This window comes from Acipenser ruthenus, chromosome 3 (assembly GCF_902713425.1).
Source record: "Acipenser ruthenus chromosome 3, fAciRut3.2 maternal haplotype, whole genome shotgun sequence".
Lineage (NCBI taxonomy): Eukaryota > Metazoa > Chordata > Actinopteri > Acipenseriformes > Acipenseridae > Acipenser > Acipenser ruthenus.
The window spans coordinates 31,758,511-31,779,092 of NC_081191.1; the positions used below are offsets into that span (position 1 = coordinate 31,758,511).

The 20,582-nt window shown below is 44.6% G+C and overlaps 3 protein-coding genes across 8 annotated transcripts in view; all 3 read left to right on the forward strand.

Moving 5' to 3' along the window:
• Positions 1–20,582, forward strand: part of LOC131715887 (C-C chemokine receptor type 4-like) — an 82,586-nt gene that overhangs the window by 5,310 nt on the left and 56,694 nt on the right. The gene's annotated exons all lie outside the window — the stretch shown is intronic.
• LOC117394907 (C-C chemokine receptor type 4-like) overlaps positions 1–20,582 on the forward strand; it is a 43,739-nt gene that overhangs the window by 5,306 nt on the left and 17,851 nt on the right. The gene's annotated exons all lie outside the window — the stretch shown is intronic.
• LOC131731232 (uncharacterized) lies at positions 1,175–19,210 on the forward strand. The gene is made up of 2 exons (XM_059020770.1): positions 1,175–1,407; positions 16,908–19,210. The coding sequence occupies exons 1-2, from the start codon at positions 1,175–1,177 to the stop codon at positions 17,515–17,517; spliced, it is 843 nt and encodes a 280-aa protein (XP_058876753.1). The 3' UTR covers positions 17,518–19,210.

Below are 20,582 nucleotides of genomic sequence, written 5' to 3' on the forward strand. Positions count from 1 at the left end.
AAAAATACTGCACCTCATAGATGGCGTCAGTGCAAAGGACTCTCTTATTGTTCAGATGGATGCAGCAAAATGTACGTCTGTCGATCAAGCCAGTGAATGCCGACCAGCTGGGGACGAAAATCCGGAGCAACATTTCATGCAAGAGACTGAACAAGACCAATCTAACATGGAAACAAACCATCAGAGATCTGAAAAAAAATAAAATAAAAATATTGCTGTAGGTAATGCATGACTTTTCTTCTGTTTGCCATTAAGGAGCTGTCAACACACGCAATATCTTAAGGTCTGAACCTGCAGTGGAGGCCTGGCTCTATCAGAACACGGTCTGGATCCTACACCCGCCTCTACTCTCGGAGCTTCCACTCTTGTCACGTCTTCCAGCGCAGCCGTGTCTGCTTTCCTGTCCGCTGCTTTTCCTCTGTGCCGTTCCCGGCGCCAGCCAGCACTTGCTTCAAGATTCTGTCACCAACTTTCGTGGCCAGTCATAGCCCAGCTGGCACAATCATACCACATCCAGCAGCATCCAGCCATTGTTCACCTAACCACTCTGCCTCTGCCTTCATGCACTTCAGGCTCCAGCTAGCCTCAGCATTCACGTCAGGATCCCACCTAGCCTTAGCATTCAAGTCAGGCTCCCAGCTAGCCTCAGCATTCAAGTCAGGCTCCCAGCTAGCCTCAGCATTCAAGTCAGGCTCCCAGCTAGCCTCAGCATTCACGTCAGGATCCAAGCTAGCCTTAGCATTCAAGTCAGGCTCCCAGCTAGCCTCAGCATTCACGTCAGGATCCCAGCTAGCCTTAGCATTCAAGTCAGGCTCCCAGCTAGCCTCAGCAGTCATGTCAGGATCCCAGCTAGCCTTAGCATTCACGTCAGGCTCCCAGCTAGCCTCAGCATCCACTCCCTCTACCAGAGGCCAAGTCGGTGGCTCCGCTCCACCTACGAAGTGGCCTCCTTCTCCGGCACAGCCTCACAGTCAGTAGCGGCAAAGCATCTAGCAGTGCTCGCAAGCAGCAGCCACTCTGCCTCACCTTTCAACCCTGCTCCTTCCACCTGCCCAGCCACGCAGCACACAGCCACACTCCATATTGCAGCACTCTCAACCTCAGCCTGCCGTTGCTCCTGCCTTAGAAGCAACATTGTCCTGCAACTCAGCCGCGCATCCTGCAGCAGTTATCGATGGAAGCTCTGCCTTCTAAGCAACTCCATCCATCAGGAGAGCCACTGCCATGCAGCCTCACAGCCTCACAGCCTGCAGCCTCAGCTGACCTTGCCAACCTCCATCACGACATCTCCAGTCACCAGATTGGAAGCAAGGAAGGACATAAAAATGTGGACAACTCTACTGCAGCACTGGAATGGGCTATCTTTAAGTTCCATGAGGATTGCATAGCGGCTGCAGATCTTGCTCTGTTCACGGGCGCTTCTCATCTAGGCTGTGGGGCAATCCTAGTCAATCAATGATTTTTCGGCCAGTGGCAATTCTATCACCGGAACAGAAATCCACTGCATTATTGGAATTATACCCAATAGTTGCTGCTGCTTTCATCTGGGGCAGATCATGGTCTAGAAAATCTATTCTTCAGGGAACCAGGGAGAGAGGCAGATAGATAAGTTCCTGCTTTTTGTAATTGTAACTACTACATTTGGTGACATTGTAAGGTGGTGTTTGAATTGGCTGAGTTTGTGTGTGATTAGTACCAGGTGAGTGGCTAAATTGATTAGCAGTTGATTTTGCTATTTGATTGGTTTCCACACAGTTGAGTTGGTTCTTTTGCCAAGCAGGGGTAACAACATTTATTCAAGCAGCTTATTTTAGCGCCAGCACGAAGCGCCAGCCAACAGAAGAGCCTCAACAAAAGAGCCGGGAGTCTAGCTGTGGGAGTCGACAGGTAACCAGGTAACCAGCATTTGAAGCAAGATAGGTATTTGATCCTGCTCCTAGTAATTTTTCCATTAACTATATAGTATTACCTGGTGTTTCTAATTGGGGAGGAGTGTGTGATTTTATCCCAGGCAGTGTGCTTATTTTGAGTACTTAATTTGTAATTTGTAAATTTGAATCAGGGTGGGTTAACTTGATTAGAGCAGTTTGCATTTGAATTGGTCTCCACACAGCTCCTGCAGTTGTGTGATCCCATCAAAGTGTGTGAAACTATTGTCTCCAGAGCAGTTAGCAGCTAGTTCCCTTGCTAAGTGAAGGGAGTTATTTAAGAGTGGGCATCTGGTAATTAGTTCAGTCTTCAGGGAACCAGGGAGAGAGGCAGATAGATAAGTTCCTGCTTTTTGTAATTGTAACTACTACATTTGGTGACATTGTAAGGTGGTGTTTGAATTGGCTGAGTTTGTGTGTGATTAGTACCAGGTGAGTGGCTAAATTGATTAGCAGTTGATTTTGCTATTTGATTGGTTTCCACACAGTTGAGTTGGTTCTTTTGCCAAGCAGGGGTAACAACATTTATTCAAGCAGCTTATTTTAGCGCCAGCACGAAGCGCCAGCCAACAGAAGAGCCTCAACAAAAGAGCCGGGAGTCTAGCTGTGGGAGTCGACAGGTAACCAGGTAACCAGCATTTGAAGCAAGATAGGTATTTGATCCTGCTCCTAGTAATTTTTCCATTAACTATATAGTATTACCTGGTGTTTCTAATTGGGGAGGAGTGTGTGATTTTATCCCAGGCAGTGTGCTTATTTTGAGTACTTAATTTGTAATTTGTAAATTTGAATCAGGGTGGGTTAACTTGATTAGAGCAGTTTGCATTTGAATTGGTCTCCACACAGCTCCTGCAGTTGTGTGATCCCATCAAAGTGTGTGAAACTATTGTCTCCAGAGCAGTTAGCAGCTAGTTCCCTTGCTAAGTGAAGGGAGTTATTTAAGAGTGGGCATCTGGTAATTAGTTCAGTCTTCAGGGAACCAGGGAGAGAGGCAGATAGATAAGTTCCTGCTTTTTGTAATTGTAACTACTACATTTGGTGACATTGTAAGGTGGTGTTTGAATTGGCTGAGTTTGTGTGTGATTAGTACCAGGTGAGTGGCTAAATTGATTAGCAGTTGATTTTGCTATTTGATTGGTTTCCACACAGTTGAGTTGGTTCTTTTGCCAAGCAGGGGTAACAACATTTATTCAAGCAGCTTATTTTAGCGCCAGCACGAAGCGCCAGCCAACAGAAGAGCCTCAACAAAAGAGCCGGGAGTCTAGCTGTGGGAGTCGACAGGTAACCAGGTAACCAGCATTTGAAGCAAGATAGGTATTTGATCCTGCTCCTAGTAATTTTTCCATTAACTATATAGTATTACCTGGTGTTTCTAATTGGGGAGGAGTGTGTGATTTTATCCCAGGCAGTGTGCTTATTTTGAGTACTTAATTTGTAATTTGTAAATTTGAATCAGGGTGGGTTAACTTGATTAGAGCAGTTTGCATTTGAATTGGTCTCCACACAGCTCCTGCAGTTGTGTGATCCCATCAAAGTGTGTGAAACTATTGTCTCCAGAGCAGTTAGCAGCTAGTTCCCTTGCTAAGTGAAGGGAGTTATTTAAGAGTGGGCATCTGGTAATTAGTTCAGTCTTCAGGGAACCAGGGAGAGAGGCAGATAGATAAGTTCCTGCTTTTTGTAATTGTAACTACTACATTTGGTGACATTGTAAGGTGGTGTTTGAATTGGCTGAGTTTGTGTGTGATTAGTACCAGGTGAGTGGCTAAATTGATTAGCAGTTGATTTTGCTATTTGATTGGTTTCCACACAGTTGAGTTGGTTCTTTTGCCAAGCAGGGGTAACAACATTTATTCAAGCAGCTTATTTTAGCGCCAGCACGAAGCGCCAGCCAACAGAAGAGCCTCAACAAAAGAGCCGGGAGTCTAGCTGTGGGAGTCGACAGGTAACCAGGTAACCAGCATTTGAAGCAAGATAGGTATTTGATCCTGCTCCTAGTAATTTTTCCATTAACTATATAGTATTACCTGGTGTTTCTAATTGGGGAGGAGTGTGTGATTTTATCCCAGGCAGTGTGCTTATTTTGAGTACTTAATTTGTAATTTGTAAATTTGAATCAGGGTGGGTTAACTTGATTAGAGCAGTTTGCATTTGAATTGGTCTCCACACAGCTCCTGCAGTTGTGTGATCCCATCAAAGTGTGTGAAACTATTGTCTCCAGAGCAGTTAGCAGCTAGTTCCCTTGCTAAGTGAAGGGAGTTATTTAAGAGTGGGCATCTGGTAATTAGTTCAGTCTTCAGGGAACCAGGGAGAGAGGCAGATAGATAAGTTCCTGCTTTTTGTAATTGTAACTACTACATTTGGTGACATTGTAAGGTGGTGTTTGAATTGGCTGAGTTTGTGTGTGATTAGTACCAGGTGAGTGGCTAAATTGATTAGCAGTTGATTTTGCTATTTGATTGGTTTCCACACAGTTGAGTTGGTTCTTTTGCCAAGCAGGGGTAACAACATTTATTCAAGCAGCTTATTTTAGCGCCAGCACGAAGCGCCAGCCAACAGAAGAGCCTCAACAAAAGAGCCGGGAGTCTAGCTGTGGGAGTCGACAGGTAACCAGGTAACCAGCATTTGAAGCAAGATAGGTATTTGATCCTGCTCCTAGTAATTTTTCCATTAACTATATAGTATTACCTGGTGTTTCTAATTGGGGAGGAGTGTGTGATTTTATCCCAGGCAGTGTGCTTATTTTGAGTACTTAATTTGTAATTTGTAAATTTGAATCAGGGTGGGTTAACTTGATTAGAGCAGTTTGCATTTGAATTGGTCTCCACACAGCTCCTGCAGTTGTGTGATCCCATCAAAGTGTGTGAAACTATTGTCTCCAGAGCAGTTAGCAGCTAGTTCCCTTGCTAAGTGAAGGGAGTTATTTAAGAGTGGGCATCTGGTAATTAGTTCAGTCTTCAGGGAACCAGGGAGAGAGGCAGATAGATAAGTTCCTGCTTTTTGTAATTGTAACTACTACATTTGGTGACATTGTAAGGTGGTGTTTGAATTGGCTGAGTTTGTGTGTGATTAGTACCAGGTGAGTGGCTAAATTGATTAGCAGTTGATTTTGCTATTTGATTGGTTTCCACACAGTTGAGTTGGTTCTTTTGCCAAGCAGGGGTAACAACATTTATTCAAGCAGCTTATTTTAGCGCCAGCACGAAGCGCCAGCCAACAGAAGAGCCTCAACAAAAGAGCCGGGAGTCTAGCTGTGGGAGTCGACAGGTAACCAGGTAACCAGCATTTGAAGCAAGATAGGTATTTGATCCTGCTCCTAGTAATTTTTCCATTAACTATATAGTATTACCTGGTGTTTCTAATTGGGGAGGAGTGTGTGATTTTATCCCAGGCAGTGTGCTTATTTTGAGTACTTAATTTGTAATTTGTAAATTTGAATCAGGGTGGGTTAACTTGATTAGAGCAGTTTGCATTTGAATTGGTCTCCACACAGCTCCTGCAGTTGTGTGATCCCATCAAAGTGTGTGAAACTATTGTCTCCAGAGCAGTTAGCAGCTAGTTCCCTTGCTAAGTGAAGGGAGTTATTTAAGAGTGGGCATCTGGTAATTAGTTCAGTCTTCAGGGAACCAGGGAGAGAGGCAGATAGATAAGTTCCTGCTTTTTGTAATTGTAACTACTACATTTGGTGACATTGTAAGGTGGTGTTTGAATTGGCTGAGTTTGTGTGTGATTAGTACCAGGTGAGTGGCTAAATTGATTAGCAGTTGATTTTGCCATTTGATTGGTTTCCACACAGTTGAGTTGGTTCTTTTGCCAAGCAGGGGTAACAACATTTATTCAAGCAGCTTATTTTAGCGCCAGCACGAAGCGCCAGCCAACAGAAGAGCCTCAACAAAAGAGCCGGGAGTCTAGCTGTGGGAGTCGACAGGTAACCAGGTAACCAGCATTTGAAGCAAGATAGGTATTTGATCCTGCTCCTAGTAATTTTTCCATTAACTATATAGTATTACCTGGTGTTTCTAATTGGGGAGGAGTGTGTGATTTTATCCCAGGCAGTGTGCTTATTTTGAGTACTTAATTTGTAATTTGTAAATTTGAATCAGGGTGGGTTAACTTGATTAGAGCAGTTTGCATTTGAATTGGTCTCCACACAGCTCCTGCAGTTGTGTGATCCCATCAAAGTGTGTGAAACTATTGTCTCCAGAGCAGTTAGCAGCTAGTTCCCTTGCTAAGTGAAGGGAGTTATTTAAGAGTGGGCATCTGGTAATTAGTTCAGTCTTCAGGGAACCAGGGAGAGAGGCAGATAGATAAGTTCCTGCTTTTTGTAATTGTAACTACTACATTTGGTGACATTGTAAGGTGGTGTTTGAATTGGCTGAGTTTGTGTGTGATTAGTACCAGGTGAGTGGCTAAATTGATTAGCAGTTGATTTTGCCATTTGATTGGTTTCCACACAGTTGAGTTGGTTCTTTTGCCAAGCAGGGGTAACAACATTTATTCAAGCAGCTTATTTTAGCGCCAGCACGAAGCGCCAGCCAACAGAAGAGCCTCAACAAAAGAGCCGGGAGTCTAGCTGTGGGAGTCGACAGGTAACCAGGTAACCAGCATTTGAAGCAAGATAGGTATTTGATCCTGCTCCTAGTAATTTTTCCATTAACTATATAGTATTACCTGGTGTTTCTAATTGGGGAGGAGTGTGTGATTTTATCCCAGGCAGTGTGCTTATTTTGAGTACTTAATTTGTAATTTGTAAATTTGAATCAGGGTGGGTTAACTTGATTAGAGCAGTTTGCATTTGAATTGGTCTCCACACAGCTCCTGCAGTTGTGTGATCCCATCAAAGTGTGTGAAACTATTGTCTCCAGAGCAGTTAGCAGCTAGTTCCCTTGCTAAGTGAAGGGAGTTATTTAAGAGTGGGCATCTGGTAATTAGTTCAGTCTTCAGGGAACCAGGGAGAGAGGCAGATAGATAAGTTCCTGCTTTTTGTAATTGTAACTACTACATTTGGTGACATTGTAAGGTGGTGTTTGAATTGGCTGAGTTTGTGTGTGATTAGTACCAGGTGAGTGGCTAAATTGATTAGCAGTTGATTTTGCCATTTGATTGGTTTCCACACAGTTGAGTTGGTTCTTTTGCCAAGCAGGGGTAACAACATTTATTCAAGCAGCTTATTTTAGCGCCAGCACGAAGCGCCAGCCAACAGAAGAGCCTCAACAAAAGAGCCGGGAGTCTAGCTGTGGGAGTCGACAGGTAACCAGGTAACCAGCATTTGAAGCAAGATAGGTATTTGATCCTGCTCCTAGTAATTTTTCCATTAACTATATAGTATTACCTGGTGTTTCTAATTGGGGAGGAGTGTGTGATTTTATCCCAGGCAGTGTGCTTATTTTGAGTACTTAATTTGTAATTTGTAAATTTGAATCAGGGTGGGTTAACTTGATTAGAGCAGTTTGCATTTGAATTGGTCTCCACACAGCTCCTGCAGTTGTGTGATCCCATCAAAGTGTGTGAAACTATTGTCTCCAGAGCAGTTAGCAGCTAGTTCCCTTGCTAAGTGAAGGGAGTTATTTAAGAGTGGGCATCTGGTAATTAGTTCAGTCTTCAGGGAACCAGGGAGAGAGGCAGATAGATAAGTTCCTGCTTTTTGTAATTGTAACTACTACATTTGGTGACATTGTAAGGTGGTGTTTGAATTGGCTGAGTTTGTGTGTGATTAGTACCAGGTGAGTGGCTAAATTGATTAGCAGTTGATTTTGCTATTTGATTGGTTTCCACACAGTTGAGTTGGTTCTTTTGCCAAGCAGGGGTAACAACATTTATTCAAGCAGCTTATTTTAGCGCCAGCACGAAGCGCCAGCCAACAGAAGAGCCTCAACAAAAGAGCCGGGAGTCTAGCTGTGGGAGTCGACAGGTAACCAGGTAACCAGCATTTGAAGCAAGATAGGTATTTGATCCTGCTCCTAGTAATTTTTCCATTAACTATATAGTATTACCTGGTGTTTCTAATTGGGGAGGAGTGTGTGATTTTATCCCAGGCAGTGTGCTTATTTTGAGTACTTAATTTGTAATTTGTAAATTTGAATCAGGGTGGGTTAACTTGATTAGAGCAGTTTGCATTTGAATTGGTCTCCACACAGCTCCTGCAGTTGTGTGATCCCATCAAAGTGTGTGAAACTATTGTCTCCAGAGCAGTTAGCAGCTAGTTCCCTTGCTAAGTGAAGGGAGTTATTTAAGAGTGGGCATCTGGTAATTAGTTCAGTCTTCAGGGAACCAGGGAGAGAGGCAGATAGATAAGTTCCTGCTTTTTGTAATTGTAACTACTACATTTGGTGACATTGTAAGGTGGTGTTTGAATTGGCTGAGTTTGTGTGTGATTAGTACCAGGTGAGTGGCTAAATTGATTAGCAGTTGATTTTGCTATTTGATTGGTTTCCACACAGTTGAGTTGGTTCTTTTGCCAAGCAGGGGTAACAACATTTATTCAAGCAGCTTATTTTAGCGCCAGCACGAAGCGCCAGCCAACAGAAGAGCCTCAACAAAAGAGCCGGGAGTCTAGCTGTGGGAGTCGACAGGTAACCAGGTAACCAGCATTTGAAGCAAGATAGGTATTTGATCCTGCTCCTAGTAATTTTTCCATTAACTATATAGTATTACCTGGTGTTTCTAATTGGGGAGGAGTGTGTGATTTTATCCCAGGCAGTGTGCTTATTTTGAGTACTTAATTTGTAATTTGTAAATTTGAATCAGGGTGGGTTAACTTGATTAGAGCAGTTTGCATTTGAATTGGTCTCCACACAGCTCCTGCAGTTGTGTGATCCCATCAAAGTGTGTGAAACTATTGTCTCCAGAGCAGTTAGCAGCTAGTTCCCTTGCTAAGTGAAGGGAGTTATTTAAGAGTGGGCATCTGGTAATTAGTTCAGTCTTCAGGGAACCAGGGAGAGAGGCAGATAGATAAGTTCCTGCTTTTTGTAATTGTAACTACTACATTTGGTGACATTGTAAGGTGGTGTTTGAATTGGCTGAGTTTGTGTGTGATTAGTACCAGGTGAGTGGCTAAATTGATTAGCAGTTGATTTTGCTATTTGATTGGTTTCCACACAGTTGAGTTGGTTCTTTTGCCAAGCAGGGGTAACAACATTTATTCAAGCAGCTTATTTTAGCGCCAGCACGAAGCGCCAGCCAACAGAAGAGCCTCAACAAAAGAGCCGGGAGTCTAGCTGTGGGAGTCGACAGGTAACCAGGTAACCAGCATTTGAAGCAAGATAGGTATTTGATCCTGCTCCTAGTAATTTTTCCATTAACTATATAGTATTACCTGGTGTTTCTAATTGGGGAGGAGTGTGTGATTTTATCCCAGGCAGTGTGCTTATTTTGAGTACTTAATTTGTAATTTGTAAATTTGAATCAGGGTGGGTTAACTTGATTAGAGCAGTTTGCATTTGAATTGGTCTCCACACAGCTCCTGCAGTTGTGTGATCCCATCAAAGTGTGTGAAACTATTGTCTCCAGAGCAGTTAGCAGCTAGTTCCCTTGCTAAGTGAAGGGAGTTATTTAAGAGTGGGCATCTGGTAATTAGTTCAGTCTTCAGGGAACCAGGGAGAGAGGCAGATAGATAAGTTCCTGCTTTTTGTAATTGTAACTACTACATTTGGTGACATTGTAAGGTGGTGTTTGAATTGGCTGAGTTTGTGTGTGATTAGTACCAGGTGAGTGGCTAAATTGATTAGCAGTTGATTTTGCTATTTGATTGGTTTCCACACAGTTGAGTTGGTTCTTTTGCCAAGCAGGGGTAACAACATTTATTCAAGCAGCTTATTTTAGCGCCAGCACGAAGCGCCAGCCAACAGAAGAGCCTCAACAAAAGAGCCGGGAGTCTAGCTGTGGGAGTCGACAGGTAACCAGGTAACCAGCATTTGAAGCAAGATAGGTATTTGATCCTGCTCCTAGTAATTTTTCCATTAACTATATAGTATTACCTGGTGTTTCTAATTGGGGAGGAGTGTGTGATTTTATCCCAGGCAGTGTGCTTATTTTGAGTACTTAATTTGTAATTTGTAAATTTGAATCAGGGTGGGTTAACTTGATTAGAGCAGTTTGCATTTGAATTGGTCTCCACACAGCTCCTGCAGTTGTGTGATCCCATCAAAGTGTGTGAAACTATTGTCTCCAGAGCAGTTAGCAGCTAGTTCCCTTGCTAAGTGAAGGGAGTTATTTAAGAGTGGGCATCTGGTAATTAGTTCAGTCTTCAGGGAACCAGGGAGAGAGGCAGATAGATAAGTTCCTGCTTTTTGTAATTGTAACTACTACATTTGGTGACATTGTAAGGTGGTGTTTGAATTGGCTGAGTTTGTGTGTGATTAGTACCAGGTGAGTGGCTAAATTGATTAGCAGTTGATTTTGCTATTTGATTGGTTTCCACACAGTTGAGTTGGTTCTTTTGCCAAGCAGGGGTAACAACATTTATTCAAGCAGCTTATTTTAGCGCCAGCACGAAGCGCCAGCCAACAGAAGAGCCTCAACAAAAGAGCCGGGAGTCTAGCTGTGGGAGTCGACAGGTAACCAGGTAACCAGCATTTGAAGCAAGATAGGTATTTGATCCTGCTCCTAGTAATTTTTCCATTAACTATATAGTATTACCTGGTGTTTCTAATTGGGGAGGAGTGTGTGATTTTATCCCAGGCAGTGTGCTTATTTTGAGTACTTAATTTGTAATTTGTAAATTTGAATCAGGGTGGGTTAACTTGATTAGAGCAGTTTGCATTTGAATTGGTCTCCACACAGCTCCTGCAGTTGTGTGATCCCATCAAAGTGTGTGAAACTATTGTCTCCAGAGCAGTTAGCAGCTAGTTCCCTTGCTAAGTGAAGGGAGTTATTTAAGAGTGGGCATCTGGTAATTAGTTCAGTCTTCAGGGAACCAGGGAGAGAGGCAGATAGATAAGTTCCTGCTTTTTGTAATTGTAACTACTACATTTGGTGACATTGTAAGGTGGTGTTTGAATTGGCTGAGTTTGTGTGTGATTAGTACCAGGTGAGTGGCTAAATTGATTAGCAGTTGATTTTGCTATTTGATTGGTTTCCACACAGTTGAGTTGGTTCTTTTGCCAAGCAGGGGTAACAACATTTATTCAAGCAGCTTATTTTAGCGCCAGCACGAAGCGCCAGCCAACAGAAGAGCCTCAACAAAAGAGCCGGGAGTCTAGCTGTGGGAGTCGACAGGTAACCAGGTAACCAGCATTTGAAGCAAGATAGGTATTTGATCCTGCTCCTAGTAATTTTTCCATTAACTATATAGTATTACCTGGTGTTTCTAATTGGGGAGGAGTGTGTGATTTTATCCCAGGCAGTGTGCTTATTTTGAGTACTTAATTTGTAATTTGTAAATTTGAATCAGGGTGGGTTAACTTGATTAGAGCAGTTTGCATTTGAATTGGTCTCCACACAGCTCCTGCAGTTGTGTGATCCCATCAAAGTGTGTGAAACTATTGTCTCCAGAGCAGTTAGCAGCTAGTTCCCTTGCTAAGTGAAGGGAGTTATTTAAGAGTGGGCATCTGGTAATTAGTTCAGTCTTCAGGGAACCAGGGAGAGAGGCAGATAGATAAGTTCCTGCTTTTTGTAATTGTAACTACTACATTTGGTGACATTGTAAGGTGGTGTTTGAATTGGCTGAGTTTGTGTGTGATTAGTACCAGGTGAGTGGCTAAATTGATTAGCAGTTGATTTTGCTATTTGATTGGTTTCCACACAGTTGAGTTGGTTCTTTTGCCAAGCAGGGGTAACAACATTTATTCAAGCAGCTTATTTTAGCGCCAGCACGAAGCGCCAGCCAACAGAAGAGCCTCAACAAAAGAGCCGGGAGTCTAGCTGTGGGAGTCGACAGGTAACCAGGTAACCAGCATTTGAAGCAAGATAGGTATTTGATCCTGCTCCTAGTAATTTTTCCATTAACTATATAGTATTACCTGGTGTTTCTAATTGGGGAGGAGTGTGTGATTTTATCCCAGGCAGTGTGCTTATTTTGAGTACTTAATTTGTAATTTGTAAATTTGAATCAGGGTGGGTTAACTTGATTAGAGCAGTTTGCATTTGAATTGGTCTCCACACAGCTCCTGCAGTTGTGTGATCCCATCAAAGTGTGTGAAACTATTGTCTCCAGAGCAGTTAGCAGCTAGTTCCCTTGCTAAGTGAAGGGAGTTATTTAAGAGTGGGCATCTGGTAATTAGTTCAGTCTTCAGGGAACCAGGGAGAGAGGCAGATAGATAAGTTCCTGCTTTTTGTAATTGTAACTACTACATTTGGTGACATTGTAAGGTGGTGTTTGAATTGGCTGAGTTTGTGTGTGATTAGTACCAGGTGAGTGGCTAAATTGATTAGCAGTTGATTTTGCCATTTGATTGGTTTCCACACAGTTGAGTTGGTTCTTTTGCCAAGCAGGGGTAACAACATTTATTCAAGCAGCTTATTTTAGCGCCAGCACGAAGCGCCAGCCAACAGAAGAGCCTCAACAAAAGAGCCGGGAGTCTAGCTGTGGGAGTCGACAGGTAACCAGGTAACCAGCATTTGAAGCAAGATAGGTATTTGATCCTGCTCCTAGTAATTTTTCCATTAACTATATAGTATTACCTGGTGTTTCTAATTGGGGAGGAGTGTGTGATTTTATCCCAGGCAGTGTGCTTATTTTGAGTACTTAATTTGTAATTTGTAAATTTGAATCAGGGTGGGTTAACTTGATTAGAGCAGTTTGCATTTGAATTGGTCTCCACACAGCTCCTGCAGTTGTGTGATCCCATCAAAGTGTGTGAAACTATTGTCTCCAGAGCAGTTAGCAGCTAGTTCCCTTGCTAAGTGAAGGGAGTTATTTAAGAGTGGGCATCTGGTAATTAGTTCAGTCTTCAGGGAACCAGGGAGAGAGGCAGATAGATAAGTTCCTGCTTTTTGTAATTGTAACTACTACATTTGGTGACATTGTAAGGTGGTGTTTGAATTGGCTGAGTTTGTGTGTGATTAGTACCAGGTGAGTGGCTAAATTGATTAGCAGTTGATTTTGCTATTTGATTGGTTTCCACACAGTTGAGTTGGTTCTTTTGCCAAGCAGGGGTAACAACATTTATTCAAGCAGCTTATTTTAGCGCCAGCACGAAGCGCCAGCCAACAGAAGAGCCTCAACAAAAGAGCCGGGAGTCTAGCTGTGGGAGTCGACAGGTAACCAGGTAACCAGCATTTGAAGCAAGATAGGTATTTGATCCTGCTCCTAGTAATTTTTCCATTAACTATATAGTATTACCTGGTGTTTCTAATTGGGGAGGAGTGTGTGATTTTATCCCAGGCAGTGTGCTTATTTTGAGTACTTAATTTGTAATTTGTAAATTTGAATCAGGGTGGGTTAACTTGATTAGAGCAGTTTGCATTTGAATTGGTCTCCACACAGCTCCTGCAGTTGTGTGATCCCATCAAAGTGTGTGAAACTATTGTCTCCAGAGCAGTTAGCAGCTAGTTCCCTTGCTAAGTGAAGGGAGTTATTTAAGAGTGGGCATCTGGTAATTAGTTCAGTCTTCAGGGAACCAGGGAGAGAGGCAGATAGATAAGTTCCTGCTTTTTGTAATTGTAACTACTACATTTGGTGACATTGTAAGGTGGTGTTTGAATTGGCTGAGTTTGTGTGTGATTAGTACCAGGTGAGTGGCTAAATTGATTAGCAGTTGATTTTGCTATTTGATTGGTTTCCACACAGTTGAGTTGGTTCTTTTGCCAAGCAGGGGTAACAACATTTATTCAAGCAGCTTATTTTAGCGCCAGCACGAAGCGCCAGCCAACAGAAGAGCCTCAACAAAAGAGCCGGGAGTCTAGCTGTGGGAGTCGACAGGTAACCAGGTAACCAGCATTTGAAGCAAGATAGGTATTTGATCCTGCTCCTAGTAATTTTTCCATTAACTATATAGTATTACCTGGTGTTTCTAATTGGGGAGGAGTGTGTGATTTTATCCCAGGCAGTGTGCTTATTTTGAGTACTTAATTTGTAATTTGTAAATTTGAATCAGGGTGGGTTAACTTGATTAGAGCAGTTTGCATTTGAATTGGTCTCCACACAGCTCCTGCAGTTGTGTGATCCCATCAAAGTGTGTGAAACTATTGTCTCCAGAGCAGTTAGCAGCTAGTTCCCTTGCTAAGTGAAGGGAGTTATTTAAGAGTGGGCATCTGGTAATTAGTTCAGTCTTCAGGGAACCAGGGAGAGAGGCAGATAGATAAGTTCCTGCTTTTTGTAATTGTAACTACTACATTTGGTGACATTGTAAGGTGGTGTTTGAATTGGCTGAGTTTGTGTGTGATTAGTACCAGGTGAGTGGCTAAATTGATTAGCAGTTGATTTTGCTATTTGATTGGTTTCCACACAGTTGAGTTGGTTCTTTTGCCAAGCAGGGGTAACAACATTTATTCAAGCAGCTTATTTTAGCGCCAGCACGAAGCGCCAGCCAACAGAAGAGCCTCAACAAAAGAGCCGGGAGTCTAGCTGTGGGAGTCCAGCGAGGGGAGGCCTGCGCTGAGACGCTGTTCGACTAGATCCGAACCTCCCAGCGCTCTGGAAGAAGCCATCTACTAGTCAGGTCTGTACCCTCCACCCCACTGCTCCTACTGTGCCTTTTGTCTTGCTTGTCCTGCTATGACTGTCTCTCACATCCCTGTTCTGTCCTCCCGTCCTCGTCCTCTGCCCTCCCTCCGCTGTTGCTCCTCCAACCCCTCTAACCTCATTTCTCTGCCTCTCCCCCCCTCCCGCACACTCTCTGGTGCACTCTGGAACTGTCACTCTTCTGCTAACAAAGCTGATTTCATCTCTGCCTTTGCCTCCCACCTCTCGCTCGATTTCCTTGCTCTCACTGAAACCTGGCTGTCCCCTGATAACACTGTTACTCCTGCTGCCCTGTCCTCTCTCTACGTCCTGTCCCATACCCCGCGTCTCACCGGACGGGGAGGTGGGACGGGTCTTCTCCTCTCTCCCTCCTTACTCTTTTCTGTCCCCTCTGATCTCACCTCCCTCTCTGTCACTACCTTTGAATTTCATGCAGTCCAACTAACCTCTCCCTGTCAACTCCTGCTCATTGTTTTGTACCGCCCCCCTGGGCCTCTCACTCACTTTCTGGATGAACTCGACTATCTACTCTCCTCCCTCCCCTCTCTGTCTACCCCGACTGTCCTGTTGGGTGACTTCAACATCCATCTCTCCAACCCCAGCCACTCTGCTGGATTCCTCCCTCTCCTTCACTCCTTCGACTTCTGTCTCTCTCCGTCCCCTCCTACCCACAAAGCTGGCCGTCAACTGGACCTCACCTTCTCCAGGGCCTGCTGCCCCTCCAACCTCTCTGTCACCCCCCTGGACCTCTCTGATCACTATTTCATCTCTTTTTCTCTGTCTCTCCCCCCTCTCCCTGCTCCTCCTACCCCCACTGTCACCTCTCGCCGTAACCTCCGCTCTCTCTCCCCCTCTGTCCTTGCCTCCACTGCTCTCTCTCACCTCCCTCCTATCGACTCCTTTTCACAACTCTCCGTAGACTCTGCTACCTCCACCCTCTTCTCCTCACTCACCTCCTCCCTCGACTCCCTCTGTCCCCTCACCTCCCGACCCGCTCGCCCCTCCCCTCCCCATCCCTGGCTCTCCTCTGTGCTCCGCTCGGCAAGAATCACACTGCGATCTGCTGAAAAGAAATGGAAGAGAACCAAACTCCCTGCTGCCCTAGACCTTTACCGCACTCTTCTCTCCTCCTTCTCCTCTACTCTCTCCTCTGCTAAATGTGCTTATTTCCAATCTGTAATCCAAGCCTCCACTAACAACCCACGTAAACTATTCTCTACCTTCTCCTCCCTCCTAAACCCTCCCCCCCCTCCTCCTCCCTCCTCTATCTCCCCTGACGACTTTGCCTCCTTCTTCTCTTCTAAAATCTCAGATATCCGCAAACTCTTTAACACCTCTCCCTCCCCCGCACCCCCTCCTGCTCCAACCCCTACACCCACTACATCCCCTACTAACTCGCCCTCCCTCTCCACCTTCTTGCCCCTCTCAGACTCTGACCTCTCCTCCCTGCTCCAGGGTCACAAACCCACCACGTGTGCCTTGGACCCCCTCCCCACTCACCTCTTTCAAGCTGCTGCTCCTGCTCTACTCCCCTTCATCTCCTCCCTCCTCAACACCTCTCTACTTTCTGGCATCTTCCCCTCTGCCTTCAAAAAAGCCTCTATCACTCCCCTCCTCAAAAAACCTACCCTCGACCCCACCTCCCTCCAGAGCTACCGTCCTGTCTCCCTCCTACCCTTCCTCTCCAAAACCCTCGAGCGGACTGTACACCGCCAGCTCTCTGCTTTCCTGTCCAACCACTCTCTGCTTGACCCTCTCCAATCTGGCTTCCGCTCTGCTCACTCCACTGAAACCGCCCTCCTCTCTGTCACCAACTCACTTAAGTGTGCCCGAGCTGCCTCTCTCTCCTCTGTCCTAATTCTCCTCGACCTCTCTGCTGCCTTTGACACTGTTGATCACTCTATTCTACTATCATCTCTTGCTGACCTGGGGATCTCTGGCACTGCTCTGGCCTGGTTCTCCTCCTACCTCTCCAACCGCACTTACCAGGTAACCTGGCGTGGAGCAACCTCCACACCTCACCCTCTCTTGACTGGAGTCCCCCAAGGGTCAGTCTTGGGTCCTCTCCTGTTCTCTCTCTACACCCGCTCCCTGGGCCCCCTCATCGCATCCTATGGTTTCTCATACCATTTCTATGCTGATGATGCTCAGATTTTCCTCTCCTTCCCCACCTCTGACTCCACCATCTCCTCCCGTATCTCTACCTGTCTGTCTGCTATTTCCTCCTGGATGCACTCGCATCACCTCAAACTCAACCTCTCTAAATCTGACCTCCTTTTCTTTCCCTCCTCCTCCCCCTCCTCTGATCTCTCTATCTCTGTTCCTCTGGAATCTACCACACTCTCTCCCTCTTCCTCAGCTAAAAACCTTGGAGTCACCCTGGACCCCTGCCTCTCTTATTCCCAGCACATCTCCACTCTGGCACGCACTTGCAGATTCTTCCTGAGCAACATCCGAAGAATCCGACCCTTCCTCACCAACTATGCTACCCAGCTCCTGGTCCAGGCCCTGGTACTCTCCCGCCTAGACTACTGCAACTCCCTCCTGGCTGGCCTCCCTGCGTCTGCCACCCGTCCGCTCCAGCTCATCCAGAACTCTGCTGCTCGCCTGGTGTTCTCTCTACCTCGCTTCGCCCACGCTACTCCACTACTCCGCTCGCTCCACTGGCTCCCGATCACCGCTCGCATCCAGTTCAAGACTCTTGTACTAGCCTACAGATGCCTTGATCAGACTGCACCCAGCTACCTCCAGACCCTCATCTCTCCCTACACCCCCACTCGACCTCTCCGCTCCGCCTGCACTAGAAGACTGGCTCTACCTCCGCTACGCTCCCCTGCCTCCCGAGCCCGCTCCTTCTCCACCCTTGCTCCGCAGTGGTGGAACGACCTTCCTACAGATGTCAGGACTGCCCAGTCCCTGACCACATTCCGGCGCCTCCTTAAGACTCACCTCTTCAAACAGCACCTGTAGAACTCCTCTGTTGTATCCTGGGACACTATCACCCTTCATTTAAATATGCTTTATTTTGCTCTTATCTGCCCCCTATTTTACTGCATTTAATCCTGTACCTCTGAATATTGTAATCTCCCAAGTGTTTAATCTGTAGTATTTTGTACTTAATCATATCCTGATGTAACTATCACTACTTAATCATATCCTGATGTAACTTTCACTATTATCTGCTGTATTATTGAATTGTGGTTTGTCACACTTGAGAATTATTGTATTTCTTGTTCTTATTGTATGACTTATATTGTAACACTTGAATGTATTTGTATTTGCTTGCGATTGTAAGTCGCCCTGGATAAGGGCGTCTGCTAAGAAATAAATAATAATAATAATAATAATAATAATAATATTCTATTCTATAGCGACAATTCAGCCACAGTCCAAATAATCAATAAAGGTCGATCTTCAGTACCATTCATCATGAAATTACTGCTCATATGGCTATCTGTGTCAAACAATTTCTTAATTAAAGACAGGCATATGCCCGATTCCTCTAATAACATTGCTGATGCTGTCCCGTTTGCAGATCTCCAAATTCCATCAGATCACGCTTCTCCCTCTGCAACGTCCTCCCTTCCAACACCTCATCATGGAATAAATTCATCCTTTTCCTGTTTACTTCTCTCAGCTCAGGGCTACATGACAGCAGCTCTGGCTCCAGCAACCAACTCATCATACAGAACAGCATGGAATTCATACTCCCGATTCTGCGCCCAGCACCGAATCATCCCGGCACAGTTCAACCACAACGGGATCCTGGCATTTGTCGTGCACCTCTGTGACATCCTCCAGCTGTCACCCACTACCATTAGATCCTATCTGTCTGGGATTCAACACCATTACCGACTCCAGTGCATCCCAGCACCCACACTCCTCCTCACTGCCTGCAGTCAGCATGACTCTCCGTGGAATCGAGAAGTCCCTCCCACCAACTTCTCCTATCAGGATGCCGATCACGACGGACATCCTCCTTAAGATGATTTCCATCCTCCATAACGGATGCTTCAATCCAGCAGACGACATCGTAATGGAAGCAATCTATATAACTGCCTTCATCGGGTTTCTAAGATGCACGGAGTTCACGGTCGCATCCTTTTCCAGGTTCCCAGCTTCAGGAATCAAAGCGAGCAACCTCTCCTGCAATAAAGACCAGCACTTCCTGCTGTTTTTTTTCATCAAAAACCGATCAGCTTCGTTCTGGACATTGTATTCAATTATCAAAGATTAACTCTCCCCTTTGCCATTACAGTTGTCTGGAAAAACTCATCGCTCTCAAGAAACCCAGTCACTCAGATCCGCTGTTTACTGACTGCTCAAGGAACATTGTCACTAGGAACTGGTTTTCATCTCATATGTCCTCTCTCATAACTAAAGCAGGTCTGACACAGCAATTCTTCACTCATCACTCCTTTAGAATCGGAGCTGCAACTTCAGCTGCCAGAGCAGGACTAAATCAACATATTATTAAAACTCTAGGTTGCTGGACTTGATCAGCAGTTGAGACATACATTTGAATGTCAGCATCAGACATTATTTCAGCCCAGCAATCCCTAGCTAGCTTGCCCGGAGTGGGGGCGCCCTCTCCGCCGGGACTACCTGAGGTTTCCACCTTAAAAAAAGTAAAAAGAAAAAATAAAGCTGATTTTGTTTCGTCTCCGCTGTGTGGATGTCTTCTAGGTTGTCTTACTAATCTTGCTATGTCCTGTTTGTCTTCTATAGTGTTGTGCAGGGCGCAGTCTTCTTTCCCCTCACAGGTGTGGGATTTTTCTAGCGGGGAGCCGGGAGTTCATTCTCTGGGGGGGGGGGGATATTGATCTTCCTTCAAGGATTTGATCACAAGTACGTTCGGTCCCATTGAGTCAGGGCCATTCTCCTCCCCCCCCCCGTGCGTTTGCATCCGCATCCAAGCCACCGCCGCGGCTGAATTTAGTACGATAGTTAAATTAATCAGGATTTGTGAGATTAATTCAAATGTTTTGCTTGTTCTTTATTTTGAAAAATAAAATGTCAATGAACTAGCTATTCATTTATTTTCCTTCTCAGGGTATCAATACTTTTGAATTAGCATTTTTTGAGTTTTGCAAATAAAATTGCTGAAATTAAATAATTGTAGACATCTATTTCTTGTAACTGTTTTTCCTCATCCACAAAAACAAAAATATTTCTAGAAATTTCTCGAAAACAAATAATTATAGTGTAGCAGGGCAGAGCCCTGCCTGTAAATAATATTGTTATGTGGTGATTTGGTGGTGGCTGGCAGGGATGGGGTTAATTTCCTATCCCTGCCCAAATACATGTGAGAATGTGGCTGGAGCTAATTGAATCATTGATAATTAGGCTCCAGCCACATGCTGTAAAAAGGGGAAAAATCCTTTGTTTGGGAGAGGTGTTGGGTGAGTGTTTGTTTGTGCTCTCTGTAGATTTTTGAAAAAGGTGTAGTGAAGGCTAATGCCCAGCCTACATTTTTGTGTTTTGTTTAAAACTTTTGTTTTGGCCCTTGCGCTGGTTATTTTGTTCTTGTTTATTGTGTGCGAGATTTGTTTTTGTTTGACCTTTTATTTTGGCTCGGTGAGCAGTGTTTTGTGCAACCTTTTGATTTATTTTTGTTTATTAAACGGCGCAGAAGTGCGTTAACTGCAATTCCTTGTCTCGGAGTCTCTTTGCCTGCCGAAAACCATCTGGGCCCACGACGCTACCCTGTCACATATAGGAAAAATCTTTTGTAGCAAATTTTGTATTTACATCAATGATAGCTGCTCCCTTGTTGTCAATCAGATGATAATTAGCAAACTTCCAGACGGCACAAAGCTTTCGGGGAGCGGCCGTTTTCAACCAACAATGAAATCCAAAACAGTTCTGCCTTATTTAAGAAACAGTTACCTGCTGTATACCTGGGAACATCATCTCCTTGATTACTGAAACGAATAGAGTCCCATTTGACTGCTCTAGGTTTAGACCAGTTTTTCTGACTCATCGACTGTAAAATGCTAACAAAAATTCTGGCAAGCAGAATACAAAAACATTTT